The 17,975-nt window shown below is 40.3% G+C and overlaps 1 protein-coding gene across 7 annotated transcripts in view; it reads right to left on the reverse strand.

The window, feature by feature from the left end:
- The window catches only part of waplb (WAPL cohesin release factor b), a 58,546-nt gene extending 41,670 nt beyond the window's left edge, over positions 1-16,876 (reverse strand). For 4 of the 7 annotated variants that reach the window (XM_017710567.2, XM_017710565.2, XM_017710566.2 and 1 more), the window contains exons 1-3: positions 16,824-16,876; positions 14,384-14,880; positions 2,813-3,497 (exon numbers count right to left, since the gene is read on the reverse strand). In XM_017710567.2, coding sequence (XP_017566056.1) covers positions 2,813-3,497; positions 14,384-14,858 — 1,160 coding nt within the window. In that variant the 5' untranslated portion in view covers positions 14,859-14,880; positions 16,824-16,876. Of the gene's footprint in view, positions 1-2,812; positions 3,498-14,383; positions 14,881-16,511 lie in introns of those variants that run through there. The other 3 variants (XM_017710564.2, XM_017710563.2, XM_037544321.1) reach the window with 3 other exon arrangements.
- Between the last annotated feature and the right edge of the window lie 1,099 nt (positions 16,877-17,975).

A 17,975-nucleotide genomic window follows, 5' to 3' on the forward strand; every position in this document is an offset into this window, starting at 1 on the left:
TGTCTGGTAATATGAAGCAGCCAGAAGGTCTCAAAAAGCAGCAGATTCTAAAGAGAATCCAATACAGATGGGAAACAAAGTCAATGAAATCTACCATTCTGGGAAGGGTTACAAAGCCATTGCTAAGGCTCTGGTACTCCGCAGAACCAGATGAAGAAAACTTGGAACCGTGGTGAACCTCACCAGGAGTGGCCGGCCTACTGAAATTTCACCAAGCATGCATCAACGGCTCATCCAGGAGGTCACAAAAGAACTCAAAAATGTAAAAAACTTCAGGGCTCAACTGCCTCAGTCAAGGTAAATGTACATGATTTCACAATTTAAAAAAAAGACACTAGGCAAAAAAGCCATCCATGAAGGAGTTGCAAGGTGGAAATCACTGCTGACCAAAAAGAACAAAAAAGCTAGTCTCACATTTGCCAAAAAACATGTAGATGACCCCCAAGACTTCTGGGATAATATTCTTTGGACTGACTTTTTGGAAGACAGGGATCCCCTATACATCTGCTGTAAAGCAAATACCAAATTTCCCCATAAGAACATCATACTAATAGTCAAACATGGTGGTGGTTGTGTGAAGGCCTGAGGCTGCTTTGTTTCTGCAGGACTTAAATGACTTGTCTTAATTGTATATGTAATTTTGCTTGTTTTGATGTTTCCTCAGAAACCAGTGAAAAAATTCTATTTTTTTATGGACAAAACTGCCAATATTAAAGCTCTCATCTAATCCGCTTATTTATGATCCATGCATTACGGTCACTTGCTCTGCCGTTTTTAACCAGTTTAAGCCTGTGTCTCTTTCTCTTCTAAAGAAAATTATTCGCAATGTGTATTCCTCAGCTTGGCCCACAGATGTCCCTCATTGACTGTTTAAAGAGATTGAGACTACTGGACCAAATATCAAAGCAATCCAAATAGTAGTCTTGCCTCAGGCATCATACCAGCAAATCTCAAGTACGTAGGAGTGCAGCCGAGGATCAAAAAGTCTCATCTAGACGTCAGTCCTCTCTAATTTTAGACCAATTTCCAAGCTTCCATTTCTTGCCAAAATTTGGGAGAAAGTTGTACTTCTACAACTGCAATCTTTTTTGAGATACATGTTATTTCTGAGGTGTTTCAGTCTGGGGTTAAAACACGGAATCTGCACTTTTGAAAGTTTTTAACAATCTCTTACTAGAACTGCTATTCTTACGCTTTTAAACCTCAAGGCTGCTTTTAACATAGTGGACCACAGTATCCTCATCTCTCTCTTGGAGCACTGCGCCAGTATTAGAGGTACAGCTTTGTAGTGGTTCCAGTCTTACTTGTCTGACAGAGGTTTTTCTGTCAGCCTTGGCGATCTTGTATCCTCCTCAGCGCCTAACTGTTGTGGAGTGCCCCAGGGCTCCATGTTCAGGCCAAACCTATTTTCCCTATATATTCTCCCTTTGGGTTCCACTCTTAGAAAATATGGCATTTCCATTCACTGTTACAAAAATGATACCCAAATTTACCTCCCCTTGAAACTGAAAAATACAAACTCTAAAAATACTGCTGGACTGTCTTGAGGACACAGAAGCCTGGATTGCCTTACATTTTGTAAAATTTAAAGAGAACAAAACTTAATGTTGATTTTTGGACCCAGGGGTTCCTGCAATACCCCTCATGTGGACCGACGTTCTCTGGACACACATGTAAAATCTACAGTAAAAAAATTCAGGCGATGATTGACAGTGATTGTAAATTAAGCAAACTGCATAACTCTGGTTAAATGTAGCTTTTTCCAACTGAGTCTCTTGTCTAAGGTAAAACTTTTTTTTAATCTTTCAAGAATTTATAAAGTTAACAGAGTTTTATTTTATCCAGACTTGTCTGCTGCAATACCCTTTATGTTGGTGTTATCCAGGCCTCCTTTTCACACTTACAGCTGGTCCAAAACACTGCAGCTTGTCTTTTAACAGGAACACACAAGTGTGAGCAAATTTTCCCTGTACAGGCCTCTCTTCATTGGCTGCCCGTACATTTCAGGACTGACTTTAAAATCCTATTGTTTGCTTATAAATCATTAAAAAGGCTAACACCAGTCATTCTCACTCTAACCTATTACTACAGTATGTTCCGTCAAAGGCACTTAGGTTTGATGATTAGCTCCTTTTCTCTTAAATCAAGGTTGAAGCACATTGTGCTTTTTCAGTTATAGCCCCCAAACTCTTTGCATGTTAGGCTTTACTTTACACTTTCTGCCTTTAAATCCCGACTTAAAACACATTTTTCTACTTTGGCTTTTGATTCAGTGTGAGAGCTGCTCATCTTTCATACTGTTACAATCTCACTGTTTGTATTTATGGTCTTTTTATTATTTAACTGGTTCTGGGTTTTATTGCCTATTTTATGAGTTTCCTTATATTAGTGTACAGCACTTTGGTCAACAACTGTTGCTTTTAACTGTGCTCTATAAATAAATTTGACACTGACATGACATATCTTAATGCTTAAAATTAGATATGGTTGCATTTAACACGTTATTTTAACCAGTAGTTGAGTGATAGTGGTTCCAGCCAGTATTGCTGCAGTGCAAGTGAACTAATGGTGACTGGCCTTTTAACAGTATGTATTAACTGATTGGTCTCCTTACTTACCACTACAATTAAAAATATAAGCATGAGCTTCAGCCCACCTAATGAGAAAGAACTCATTTAAACGTCAATTTCTCTAAATTTTGAAAATTCTAGTTCAGGTTTAACCACTCTGATAGCACGGTAGTTACAGATTACCCTGAAAACTTCAGTTTGAAAAGAAAATTGATTCTCAAAGCGAGGAGGAGGCCAGTTACCTGACAGGTTTGGTCTCCGTTTCCACTTTTTTCCTCAGTCTTCCAGCTTCTCCAGGATCAGCGGCTGAAGCGCTGGCAGTGAACTCCTCCATGCCTCGGTCCATGGAATCTTGGATGGTGACGTTGCATACAGACACGGAGGACGGGTGTAGGACTGTGTAGTCTCTCGTCCTGCTTCGCACTGCTGTCTTACCCGCACTGTCCCCGCTACTGCTCTTCAAAGACGCAGCTGAGCTACTGTCGAACGCGCTTCCAAAGCCATCCGCACCCCCAAGCTGCTTGCCTTTGTTGGATCTGCAGTACGTCCTGCAGTTGGAAGCCCTAAGGAGTGACTGAGAGTGGTCTTCCGATTCTGAAGGCTCCACAGGGACCTCAGAGTCTCCCTGGCCCACCTCCTCGATGTGGGTCTCTGCAGGGGGCTTAGAATGGAGGTGGCTGCTGCGTCCATATCCTCCAGAGGTCCACGTGCTGGACGGAAGGTCTCTGGACACAGGGAGAGGGGACGTGGAGCGGGCCCCTAACCCAACCACAGCGCTCCAGGCATCGAAAGAGTCCTTGTCCTCACATTTCTCTGACTTCAGAGTTGTGGTCTGGGCCAGGGGTCTGCGGTCACACTCTGAGGCATTTTTGTACCATGAGTAGCTGTGGCGGTCCATGTTTTCACCGGACCAATTGTAGGTCTTACCTAAGAGAAGAAAACAAGCAGTCAGACTAGATGGTGAAAACAGTAGATTACTAGAGAAGCACACAAATAAATATATGAATTTTTTTTTTTTTTAAATCAACAGAATCACAATTTCAGCCATTGATAGAAAACGACTGCAACATTTCAATAAACAGGAACTCCAATACTTTGCAAAATATTGCCATAATTCAGCTGTTAAGATGTAAACAAAGCCATTTAGAGGTTTGGTGCGAAATGCTCTATTTTAGAGGAATTTACAAAGTCAGAATTATTCATCAGTGGTGAAAGGAACCAGACATCCAAAGTTTTAAATGCATCTAAAAGCTCCCTCACTAAAAGCCATTACATGGAAATGTTAAGAGAAATGGTTAAGAATTCCCTGCCTGATATCTGAGACATTGTTTTACTCTGCTTTTTAAAACAAGCCCATGCCTAAAACCTTTTTTTAATTTATTCATGACCTAGAGATATATTCAGAGCGTTGTAAGACAAAGTAAAACTCAGAGGACACAAGTAGGTTCGGTGGCTATTTTGGATTGTTATATAATAAAATGGCTTTATTTGCACCGTAGATCCCAAAAAGTCTGACTCCCATTACCAGCACTGTAAAGAACTCGGAGTTGGGAAGTTTTTGTACAATGAACTATTTCACATCAAACCACTTTGAATGACTTTACATCTCAGCTGACGTACGCAGTAATTTACGTATTACGTATTCATTAACCAGTCCAAAAAGAGAAGAATAGTGATTACTGGTTTTATATTGGCCATTTTTTGATAAACAAGATGATTTTGTCTGTTAAACTTGAAAGTATTAAACTAAAGAAAGAAAAAAGTATTAAGAAACATCTTAAGTGTTGTACTCTTCTGATGCAGTCATCACTTGCTAAACTGTACGTACAGTTTTGTATTATGCTCAGTGTCCTTTCAGCTGTATTACAGAATTGGTTGAAATGCAGACCACATGCCAAATAGCCAAATCAACACTGCGGCCCCCAGAAAATGAACAGTAAAACGTTTGCATGTGTGTGAGAAAAGTGTTAAATAAGCACAAGTGTCGTCTGTAGATACAGGAACTTTAAAACAGCCAGTGTTTATTTTACAAACTACCTACAAAGAAAAAACAGACTGATCATTAGCCGACTGCTTGTGAAGGTGCCAAGAAAAGAAGCCCATAAGCACAGTAACATACAATAGGCTGAGATACAAGACCAATACATTTCCTTATCACGCTTCTCTGCATCTGTATTTACTTTTGCGCTTCAGCATTTTGGCAATAAAGAGGCAGATAGACATTTATTGCTGTTATTAAATGACCTTTGAGCCGCTAATGCTCACCCAGTGTTGAGTGGAATATCTAACACGTAAAACAAAAACAAATATTGGCTTTTACAGGCGACAGATCAGTCCAAGTTAAGCGTGATAATGATTTTAAACATAGCTATATATATATATATATATATATATATATATATACACACACACACACTTACATATCCATATACACTGACCAGGCATAACATGACATAACATTTTATCAGCCCCACTTGCTATATAGGTGCACTTTGTAGTTCTACAGTTACAGACTGCAGTCTATCTGTTTCAATGACACTTTGTTAGCCCCATTTCACCCTTTTCTTCAACGGTCAGGACCCCCATGGACCCTCACAGAGCAGGTACTATTTGGGTGGTGGTTCATTCTCAGCACTGCAGTAACACTGACGTGTTGGTGGTAATGTTAGTGTGTGTTGCGCTGGTCTGAGTGGATCAGACACAGCATTTGGAGTTTTTGAACACTATGTCCACTCACTGTCCACTCTATTAGACACTCCTACCTTGTCAGTCCACTTGTAGATGTAAAGTCAGAGGCGATAGCTCATCTGCTGCTGTACAGTTTGTGTTGATCATCCTCTAGCCCTTCATCAGTGGTCACAGGACGCTGCCCACGGGACACTGTTGGCTTGATATTTTTGGCTGATGAACTATTCTCAGTCCAGCAGCAATAGTGAGGTGTTTAAAAACTCTAGCAGCACTGCTGTGTCTGATCCACTCAGACCAGCACACCACACACTAACACACCACCACTATGTCAGTGTTACTGCAGTGCTGAGAATGATCCACCAGATGCAGTTCTACTGTAAATGTAGAACTACAAAGTGCACCTATACAGTAAGTGGACCTGATAAAATGGACAAGAAGTGCAGAAACAAGGAGGTGGTCATAATGTTATGCCTGATTGGTGTAGGAAAACCTTTAGATCTTTTTTAAACAAGGAAGTACTAGAGGTACTAAAGCAAAAACACTGGCGAAATTTGCATACTTGCTGCAAATTATCATAGGTAAAAAAAATCAGTTAGCAGTTAAATCATTTACATACTGGTCATCCCACCTCCAAATGGCATATGGAACACATTCACTTCTGGCCATTAGTGTGAATTAATCTTCACTTTTGAAAGAAAAACTGACTTTTTTACAAGCCAGAATTTAATATTGAAAGCTTAGACACTGAAGAGCGCACTATTAAAAGTCCCAAGCACAGCTAAGGATAATGATTATTAGTCCAGCCTGTCAAAACAATCCATCAGTGTTTGGTAACAGACTTGGTTGTCTAAAAGAAGGCTAGAGGGCACCGCATAGTGCAGTACATCTTTCAACAAACTTCTGATCCTCCTCCTGAAAACCTTTTGCCCTTTGCCTTCAAGGACTGAGTATTACAGCTCAGAGGTCAAACCCAGCTAAACTCTCCCCAGACAAACCCAAAACAACAATTACTGCCTGGAAGACAAGACGAGGCCTGCTGGGTCGGCAGGCTGACTAACAACATTAGTCTCTGCTGGTTCCATGTCAGTCGCCCACCACAGCGCAAACTGCAATCGTTCCCATTCCCCACAGCATTAACTAAAAGCTGGGCGGAAGCACGAAGCACATAAGAACAGTATAAGCTAATGACAGCCCTGAACAAAACCTCTGCCACGCAAAGCAACACTGAAGTGTCTTGGAGGGCAATGGTGAATTTACCGTTAAAGCTGTTGAGACCAAAGCTCTGTTGCAAAACACCACTTACACAATTTAAAGGTTATATCAGCCGTTTTGAGATTCAGAACTTGGAACATTTGTGAGAAACACAAAGAGAGGACAGCTCAAATTGTCAACATCTGATGGATTGCATTTATAAATTAGGATAGTACAGTATTTTGTTAACAGTGTCAAAGCAATACATATTGTCAGGTTTGATTGTCGGGTAAAGATTCAACGGATTGTTTTCATTCTACATACTGATTCAACTCTTGCATATAACTTTAAATGCCGGCTGCGCTGTTATCTAAAAAAATAAAGCCCAAAGTTCACAAACTCTAGAAGATGTCCTCAAATCTGGGCTCTGAATCCCACTTACAGTCAGGGTTTTGTAATCACGAAGGTCAGATACTTGGTGGCCAATCTTTTACATGAAGAATTGGGTTAATTAACAGTGATTTTAACACCTTCGGTCAGGAATCGGTTTAATTCTTGATACAACTGAGCTTTAATAAAATTATACAGACTGATTTGGCTCTCAAATATAACAACACCTGCTGCAATGTCCTCCAACACAGTACACCCCAAAAATCACAACTTCCAAAAAATAAAAATTAAAAAAAAAAGGATGTCTTCAAATCCTATCTTGAATTTTGTTGATTATGCAATTATGTTGTGCATAATTGATTATGCACAACAGACCAAACATAGTCAATATTTGAATATTAAAAAAAAATGTATATACAATAAAAATAAACAAAACAGATCAGGGAGTACAAGACAGCCCAGAACGTTTGCACTAGGTACTTTCCCAACGTGATTAGCTAATATCTAGATAAGTTCAGTGGTTAAACAGAAAGCAAAAAATAAAAGATGAAAGATAGGTAATATGAGAGGTGGATACAAAGAAAGGTGGCTGGGGTAAGGTTAATTAGGACAGCAGTCAAAAACTATTGTGACAGGAAGTGAACTGCGGCTAGACTTTTGAAGGTATTCAGACTGTTGCTAAAGTTCTCAGATACAAGGCCCTCTCTGTGAAATTGTAAATTGGCTTAACGAAGCCATTCTGGTGCCATATCCCATATTTTGTGTATATATTTAATATATCACAATTTGTTTTTTTATATTTTACTTCACTTTCTGCAGAGTTATTACCTGAGCCTCACCACAAGCATTTTAATGCATAAATGTCCTGACATGCTGTGCAAATAACAAACTTGGAACTTGAATAAAAAGATCAATTGGCCAGTTTGAAAAAGGTTCTTACACATTTAAAAAGTTCAAAAACAGCACACTCGTTCATTCATTCTCATCGCTTCTGAAGAACATGTAAGCCTATACGATCACTTTTGAAAGACACAGCCCAGATAATGTCACAGTATGAAGGGTATGGACAGATCGGTGTATAATGCAGATTGAGAAGTACATGTAAATTTCTTTCACGTGATTACTTCAATATTTCTGCATGTGATTAAGCAGTCACCAGTAGGTTAAACTTCGGTGCCTATTTGGTTACATTAACAGAACGTAAAATTAAGAATAATGCAGACCCGGAAACTAGAATCCGTGTACGGATGTGAAAACCTCCGCTCTAGAATTTATAAGCAACTTCAAAATGGAAAAAAAAGCCCTTTGATCTGAGCCAGATAACTACTGTAACTACTAAAGATTTCGTCCCTGTTACAGCTGGATTACAGAAGTACACCTTATGTAATTACATGTTTGTATCAACTTCACTTTTGCCTCACGTAATTACACAAGTGTATCTTAATAGTTGTAACAGCCTAATCTCTCACTCCTGTAATTACAGGAGGGTAATAACAAATGTTATTACATTTGTAATCTGACTGGAACAGCAGTTTTTTCAGCTACTTTCCAGTAGTAAAAGGAAGTAATGTAATTACTGACATTAAGACATTACTTACAATGTATCTGCAAGCTTTCCTAACATTTAGCCAGCTTTTATGTTGCTGGTGGTGTGACACTGTAACCAATTTCAACTTTAAAGCATCCTGTATGGAATGTGACAGAACAGCAGACGTCCCCTTGTATTAAAATGAAACTTATGATATTGTGTTGCACATTCCCCAAAGCAATTTCTATATTACCAGTATTAATACAGAACCTACACAGGAACTTTACACTTATTATAAGGTGTACTTTAACACTGCACTACAGCAAAGTTGAGGAATGTAGAAGATACACTTGTGTAATTACATTAAGCAAAACTGAATCATCAGTAGTTAGTTTTGATGCACATTATTCATGTGTAATTACACAGTTGTTAGAAACAATATAAAGTGGGACCAAACTACTTTGTCATTTTTGTAACATACTATTTAATTAAACATAACTAAGAAACAGTAGCAAACATGGGTCAATCATATCTCACTGATACCTGATCCGTTTAATATTAATGCTTATACCGAACCAGTAAAACTGTATTGTTCTACTTTCAGGTCACCCTTTCCAGCTTCTGAAAATTTGTGTATCTATGCAGGAAATGCTCAGTGCCTCGAATAAAAACAAAGGCAGCTCACCAACAGTTTAGTTCAGCAAACGATAAGATGGTTTTGCAATTACTTTTTAGCAGTTCATTTTGCCTAAAGGTTCTCTGCACAGTTCATAAACTCATCTAGCTAAGATAAGAATGTTTTTGAATGCATTTCATTTACAACAAAGAGCATAAACTGAAATGCATGGCATAGATTTTATCAACCATCAGAGCATGTTATTTGGTTTGTGGGCTCCTTCATGATGTGCAAATAGTATGAGCTTAGTATCAGATAATGAAAGACACCATAAAGAGCCCACAGAAGTGAAGAACACTGCTTCCTCCAACAAGGTTAAGGTTTCAATTAATGATGCACAATGACACTGGAATCATATTAGTATCTGCAGACAAGCTTAAAATAACATTGCCACTGGACAGGCGTCTAGATTTGGCTGATATTTCAAACCAATATAGATGACACCTTACAGATGATTTACTGCCAAAGAGTATAATTTTCAGGTGATTCTGGGTTAAGACCCTAAAATGTAGGCTTTATAATGCATCTATAAACCTCTACAAATAAGGCTACGTTCACATTACCAGGGTAAAGTGGCACAAATCCGTTTCTTTGCACTGATTTGACTCAGATCTGATGTTTTCAGGGCTGTGTGGACACACAATTGATCTTTTCAAATCCGACCTGAGCCACTTTCATATGTGGGCCATACTGGAAATGTATCAGATTCGAGGCCATGTGACCTTAATGTGACACTCAGATCTGAATTCAGGTGCTTTGTCTCTACTGCACGTGACCATCATTCAGTGTTACTCTGGCAGCAGCGCCAAACAGAAGTTAAAGTCTGTAAAAGCAGCTCATCACCTTTTTCACCTTCATCTCGCTCTAAGAATGAAGCTGAGAGCTGATCAGTTAATTATCTTCTCAGCGAAGCTCATTCTGTTCGTTAGTTTGCACTGATGATGCAGTGATTCATTCACGTGACGTTACTGAGTAGGACGTGCGCATGAGAGTCATTTCAGGACACCGGTTTGTTCACACTGACATTTAAAACACTTACCTAGACAAGTGGGAACCATCGAGTCAGCGAGATCGGATTTCAGAAAAAAATCTTATTTGAGCAATAAAGCTTGTAAAGTAAACGTAGCTTTAGTGTTACCCTGCATTCACACTCGCAGTGACATGACGTCATTCATTTTCGATGAGAGCTGGCCATTTCCGGCGACAGGAGGCAGCACGAACAAAGCTTGATCAGAGTTTGACTTTATGCAAATGAAGAGTGAAGCAACTTGGCAATTACCATTAGGAATTGGGGACTGAGCCAGCCCTTTATCTCCACCACTGTGAAAAGGTACGCTCCTTTTCTGGTTCCTAGATAACTGTTCCTACGAAATGGAATAACGGCGATGGAATAACGGCAGTGGTAAAACGGCGGCAGTCCTATTACCACAAATAGACAGTAACCGCAAAGACCAAACACTGTTTTCGCCTCACAAACTGACGAACGCAGGGATTAAATAAAAATAAGCACACCAGGATTTTTATTTTTAAAATGAAAATAACGATCAGTTTTAATTCATAAACAGGCAACGAGCGATTAACAATTTGGATGACAAGGGCCAAAAGTCGGTGCAGGTGTGAACACAGGGTTACATTCCTCTATAATGTTAATCCAAGTGAATTCAGCATTGTGTAAATGTTTATGTATCAACAGCAGCAGATACGTACAGGGGGTGAAGGACGATCAGTGATATTGCCATAACAATGCATCCCTAGTTTCAATCTCTTGTAAGATGCTATGTATCTAAGCGCTGTCTTGGGGCTCATTCACCAATATCTTTTTCTTAATTTCTTCTTGAGAAAAGTACTAAGAAAAAGTCTGTCGGGCTCATGATGTGTTCTTAAACCGCAGAACAGTTCACACCTTTGTGCTTTTAAGTGTGTGTAGGTGCTCTTCTAACCTATGAGCAAAAATCCCAAATAAGAACATGTCTTCTTAAGAACGGTTGGTGAATGAAGCCCTTTGCTCTCTTGCCTATCATGTAAATATTACTCTACAAACCCCAAGACGCTGCTTGGTTTGCTACTTAACTGTAATCTACTACAGTACTACAGCACTGTAGGCTTTTTCTTTCCAAAATTTATATGGTTTCTTAATCATATTCAAGTAGCATTTATACTGGCACATTCATAATCTAGATTTAAGGTTTTCAATAAGACAATCATTTTGATGTTCTTTCATCATTTTGATTTCCACTCTACAGCCAGTATTTCAGTTACTTGCAGTTTACTAAGTCATCAATTTAGTTCTGAACTATAAAGATTTTAAGAATACAAGTGTTTGACAAGGAACTCATAACTCACTTCTCAAAATCGATGTAGTTTGACCACTTACGTAAGACCTAACAATACGGCAGAGGTCACTAATAGGTGGACCACGGTCCGAGACCGGACCCAGACGCTGTCGTATGTGAACTAATTAACTATGGAGAATTATTTAATTTGGGCAGAGTGGTGCTATTTTAATCTTAAATTTAATCTTAATTTATTTTTAAAAAGGTACGACACTGTCACTGGGGCAGTACCCTTCTTGTATTGAGATGTACCCGTCAGGGTGCCACCACAGTGACCTTTACTCATGGAACATAACTGCACCGTAATGCACTGAAATTATATTTTCTAAGATGTATTGGCTCCACACCCCCTGACTCACCTCCAGGCTTTTTATCCAATGGTTCTGTTTTTAAAAAACTGTTTATAAAAAGATATAAATATCTATTTTTATACTTGGAAATACTTATATAAGGTACACAATTGGACCTTAAAACCGCTGTTGTACCTTTGAGGGAACGTTTACACTGTTTGTACCTTGATGAACGAATCATGTACCTCCATGGTACCTTTATTTCTAACAGTGTTTTGACATAATTAGACATACCTGTTATCCTTTACGTTGTGTGTAAATTTCATGAACAATGGACCCAAAAAAAACAAAACAACTCAAGATGACTTGGGGGGGGGGGTCTGGTTCAATTGACTTTATAAGTAGGTTTTTTTTCCCTTCTCCTTGAGCTGACAAGTCACACACAGGTCTGAATTTAAGCTTGACTTGCTCCCAAACATTCTCCTATTATTAACAAATCTTCCAACAGTATTCTCAAACTGGGCTTCAGCTAATTGATGACTCAATCAGCCACATAATTATCTTACAGTCCACAGGGGGACCTGACAGATATTCCAGTTATGGAGTGGAAATGTAAAATAAGGCCATGAGAGACCCATTTCTAGGTCTACTGGGTTTCCAAGGATTTGCGATTCTGACACTTTAAACCCACCAGTCTGGAAACAGAACCGCTATAAAGCCTACCAAAAAATGACACGCCATTCCTTAAACGTTATTAATCTCAGCACAGAGACGGACTATTTGTTCAAAAAGAATTTCCGCAACATAAAATTTGTCAAGTGCTTTGAACACTTAGTCACTTTAAATGTTTAACAGGGAAATATTAAAACTCTGCAGCATAACAACTGCACTATGCTACTGTCAACCAACCGATTTAAGAAAAGAAAAAAACTCTGAAAACCCACTTACACAGTTTTAATGAATATTCTGACAATCTGACCGATGTTTAATTTGAGATTTGTTCTTAGGTAAGAACAGAATCTATATACAAAGAGATTCTGAGCACAAAGGTGTGAACAATTCTGCAGGTTAAGAACACGTCATGACTTTCTTCGGACCTTCCCAAGAACAAATTCAAGGGAGAAAAGAAAGACAGTGCTGAAAGCGTCCCATTGTTAGGTCAATAAGATCCGCCTAACAATCGGTTAATAATCCAACTAATAGCTCAACTGACTTAGAATACGTCCTTGTAAACACCGCAATCGGAATAATCTAGTCCGACTGAGACCATTCGAAATACAATTTCTATCCGATTGAACGAGGTGGGTTACCCTGTAAACAATCCGTGTAAACGCCTGTATCTGATTACATTTCCTATCGGAAAGTTTAAGTCATAGTGAAAGTTTACAACCTTCAACGCGGCAGAGCAGAAACTGTTCTGCAGAGGAGACGTAATTTATGCTCTGATCTTTAAAAGACGGCGGTGGGACGGCAGTCTTAAAAGTGGCAGCTTAAACGTCTCAGAACACGACATCTTCCTCTCGCTGCTTCCTTTATAAGTATATGAGAAGCAAGTTTTTCTGAGTCTGACCTATTTAAAGCAATTCAAAACACAAACGCACCAACTGAAAACTCATCTCACTCCGCCTGGACCTCACGTGATGTTAGCCATCACAGTAACTTTGACTCCAAGCGGTTCTCCAGGCACACGCATCATTTTGGATCAGATTTCTTGTAAGCATATAAACGAAGATTTTCATCAAATTGTTGAGTAAAGTGAGAATAAACACCTTGGTCTTAATCTGCAATCGGAATGTATATGTATTCAATCAGATTGGCAAATATCTTTGCATGGAAACACAAACACTGAACACTTACAACTTTGTGGCCAGTTTGAACCAAGCTCTTAAAAGAAACCTGAAGCTCCTATTGGACTGTTTAAATGGACAGTGCAGCAGGGTCTAATCCTTATATGTAACAGCAATCAGTCAGCAACGCTTTGGGTGTAAGCTCTTGTTCCACGTTCAGAAACGAAGACAAAGCTCATCAAAACACCTGCTGCTTCAAGTTGGAGTTTCACTGTATGGCAAACCAGTTTGACGCTGCCAAACATGCCACTTCCTGTCAGGGAAATATCACCCTAAGCCACTGAGAGTTCGCATGTGCATCAGATGCTCCTTGACAGCTGTGATGCACAAGCCACCCGTCACTCCAACAGAGCCCATTTCCCAGCAGGTACACACACCAGTGACAGATAAGAGTGCCTCCTCAACCGTCTGAAGAGCCACTGAGGAGACTGCTACCGTTCCAAGGTTTCTGAGCCATGCCTGACAGATATTCTGAGTAAGACGGGTTTAAAGACAAGACAAGGATTTGTGGGGCCTTGAGCTTGCCTACACAGCTGGCTTATCTTTGCTAGATGTGTCTGCGTAGCACGGTTACTTTTGAAACGAAGTACAACGTGACATAAGAAATGATAGACACCTGTTCATTTGAATCGCACTGTTAAACTATCTAGCATACAAGGCAATAATCCAGCTACAAATGTTCAGTGTTTGCATTTGAAAGGCTGTAAAATGGATTTTGTTTACAAATCAACCTCTCAATCACTCCTACACTATGCCATGGGAGTGAGTGCTGGAGATGATGCAAAATCTGACAAATGTGGTAAAAATAAAAGGGGAAGTGATACCATCAAATCTCGTCTGCCAAATGGATAACCGCAAAGTCGAGCTTACCTCCTGTGGAGCTGCTGAAAAACCTCCCAGGGTCCTCAGGCACCCGATGGGCACTCCTGTCACCACTGAGTGCAGATGACGTCCTGCTAGGGGCCACAGCCTCCACGCTGGCCGGTTGGCTGACTCTGCTATTGGGCTCCAGAGTTAGGCTGGCCCTGGATGTGTCCGTGGAGGTCGGCCTAACCGAGGACACTTTGGGCTGCGCCACATTGCGAGAGGTGACCGGCTTTGACTCTTCATCGCTGTCAAACCCAAATGGGTCTTCTGAGCCATCATCCTCAACGAGCTTGGGCCTCTTCGTCCGATCAGCCTGATCCGCCTTCAGGCCAGGTCTTTTGGAGCCCAGTTGAGCTTTGTAGGTGGTCTCACCCCATTTGGTGCTGAGCGTGGCCCTTTTGTTGGAAAGGACCTCATCAAACTTGGAGGACCCATCCCCTGCCTTACGGCTGTAGGTTTTCCCAAATCTTGACGTCATGGTAACATCCGTTTCATATTCTCTGTGAAAGAAAAATAAGGAATGTGAATATGTGCATATTTACACCAGTGGTCACCAACCATTATCGGTCCCACCTGAAACATCTAATCAGTTCTTGATTAGCTCAATGAGATGTGTTAGATTTGGGTTGGAGGAAAAACTTTTAGGAATGTAGATATCCAGGAGGAAGGTTAGTGACCACTGATCTACATCGTCACAGACCATACTCAGCACATTATTTAGCAACTTTGAGCCATGGTTTTCCCACTACAGCTGGTCCAGGCCATAGAGAATGCTGACTTGAGATTTTCTACTGAAAGGCAACATAGTCCTGGAATGGGGCTTCATTCTTGACCTTTACCAGGTCATATCCCAACCCCTAGCGTTCAGAAGAGTTTAACTTTCTTGACAAAGATGTTAACATGGCTGCCGAACTAATTACACATACAAATCAAGAGCAATCGGTCTAGACTGAGCTCAACCCTGGCACTGAAGGCCCACTGGCCTGCACTTTTTAGTGTTTTCTTTGTATCCAATAGCTGACCCGATAAACCAGCCCATTAAAGAATAAAAGAGTGTGTTAAAGCAGGAAAAGCACTAAAAGTGCAAGGCGGTGGGTCTCAGTTTTGAGGAACACTGATAGACAATTCATTAAAAAAAGAAGACCGTGCTCATTTCAACCAGCATACGAGGCCCAAATCTCAAACGTATTACAGAAAGAAATGAAATAAACTCATAAATACAACAAAATATAAGAGGACTATCACAAAAAGCAAAAGCTCAGTCTTTCCTTGCTTAAGTGCTCCCAATCTCCCAATACCAGCACCAAAAGCACAGAGACTCCATGCATCTAAAGTAACAAACATCACAATTTTCCAGCTGTTCTGAAAAATCAGAAAAACTCCAGCAAGGAAGCTGATCGCAAATCCCTGACACTGTTATGCTTCTTAGAGGCATTTAAGAAGCTCTAACGCTCAAGGGGCGACCATCTACTACGTTCATTTCTACGGCTCATGTTTTCGAACAGTGCAACACAGAAAAGACAACGTTAGCTTAGCTTAGCACAGCTACCCCCTTAGCCTGTTTTTGTTTGTAGCTTCGTTAGCTTGCTGTCCGCAGACCTGGCTTAACTCACGTTAATACTGCCGAGCAAACACTAAAGCTTTACTGACCAAAACCTGGACAACCACGTAAGGAAAATGAAAAAATAAACAGCTCTGGCCCTCAACTTAGCACAACTTTGATTTGCTAACAATGATTAGCCAGCTTACGAAGCCGAAGTTAGCTTCTTATCCGAACTTCCCGTTCCACCTTAAATGCCGCTGCACATCCATTCTGGCGCCTCGGGCGGTAGAATGTGAGCGACGCACCGTTTAAGGTGGACCGGAAAGTTCGAATAAGAAGCCAAGCTCAGCCTCGGGATTAGCACAACAAACCGGCACGTTTAGGAGACACGCGTAAAATACTCACAAACGGGCCACAGTCGGGACTAAATCTCAACGATTAATGTAGATTCAGACCATTTACTCGGTGTTTTCAGTCGCTAATCTGGCTGTTTAAAGCAGCGTTAGCTTTAGCATTAGCTTAGCGATCAGCTTCACAACACACCGGCTCGAATATGATATAAACGTGCTTTATATATTAAATACATACACGAATCACTAACACACGACACAGATGACACCATTCTTCACGTCTGAGGGCAAATCCTGGGTCATAATACCGTTTTATTTGACTCTTTAATCTCTGACTGATTTCAGCGCTGTTAGCATTAGCCTCTCGCAGCGCGTGACCGGGCCGCTCCGCCAGCGCGCGCCTGCCCGCCGCACAAACGGCGGGATTTATTCCCTCCGGAGATTAAACACAAACTCCACGAACCGAACTGTAGTGCTAGCTGGGTTTGAGCCGCCGCTCCGACCCGGTACGTTATGAATTAAACCAGCGCTGTTTCTTCTTTCCACCTACATTTTTATCTCCGATTGTTTCGGCCTCCATCCGCGCTCCCCCCTCCCGCGCCCTCTCACATACTACGTCACCCACGCTGGTCGACTCTGGCCAATCAGACGCCGCGCTCAGGCCCACAAACGCTGGGATTGGGGGACGTCCCGAACTGTTCCTGCTGGGAAATGTTGTCCATGTTAAGAATAATTGTAGTCCGAAGGGAAACTCCACCGTTTCCCCCCAAAATTTCCGTATTATTCAGTCGGGAAGATGTAAACAAAGTATATACAGAGTGGTTTGATGTGAAACGGTGCTAATGTCTTTAGTGTGGTGCTAATTAGAGCAAATATAGTCGTTTTGTTAAACCTACACATGTCTGAGATTTCATGTGATGTTGATTGTGATGAAATGGTGGTAAAAACGCCTTTTTTTTGCATACTATTTACTCCGCTGCCATAAATGGATTTTAAAAAGTCACATTCTTGTACCGAAACTATTGTAAAACACTTGATCGACATATCCATCTCATGTAATAACTTTCTGTGAGGGAGCTTTTAGAGGTGGATTTTCTGGTTCCTATCACCACCACTGTGACTCTGACTTCTCTCTAAAATGACACATTTCACACCAAACCACTCAGAATGACTAACCAGACTAACCATTTAACCATTTAATGATGTAGAAAAAAATAGTGGAATTGCCCTTTAAATGTTTGCATCTTAAATCACATATTATATGATGTTATGTGTTATATAAAAATAGAAATATGTATATATAGCATTATAATACAGGTTTCTTGAATGCTGAGTTTTGTCACATTGTGGGCTATTGTGACAGCGTTTGTTGATTTCTATGATGGAATCAATCAAATCAAATATCTTGAGGGGGAGGATATCAAAATTCTATAGTGTAAAAATTGTGGGATTATACTAATCATTTGATGCAAATTTATACATATGGCTTCAGGCTCCTCGTGCTGTAACAACTTGTCTTTTCACAACTGAGATAAAATATTAATTGCTTCATTAAGTTAGTGTGCTTTAGGCTCAGGCAATAATCCAGCCAGCTTCTATAATTACACAGTTATTACACAACTACATAGTACCTCTGTGCTGATGCACAAGCTGTGTTTATAAAGTGCTTTCTTGTCTCCTAGCAACCAGCTTGCTTGAGGCT

This window comes from Pygocentrus nattereri, chromosome 13, assembly GCF_015220715.1.
Source record: "Pygocentrus nattereri isolate fPygNat1 chromosome 13, fPygNat1.pri, whole genome shotgun sequence".
Lineage (NCBI taxonomy): Eukaryota > Metazoa > Chordata > Actinopteri > Characiformes > Serrasalmidae > Pygocentrus > Pygocentrus nattereri.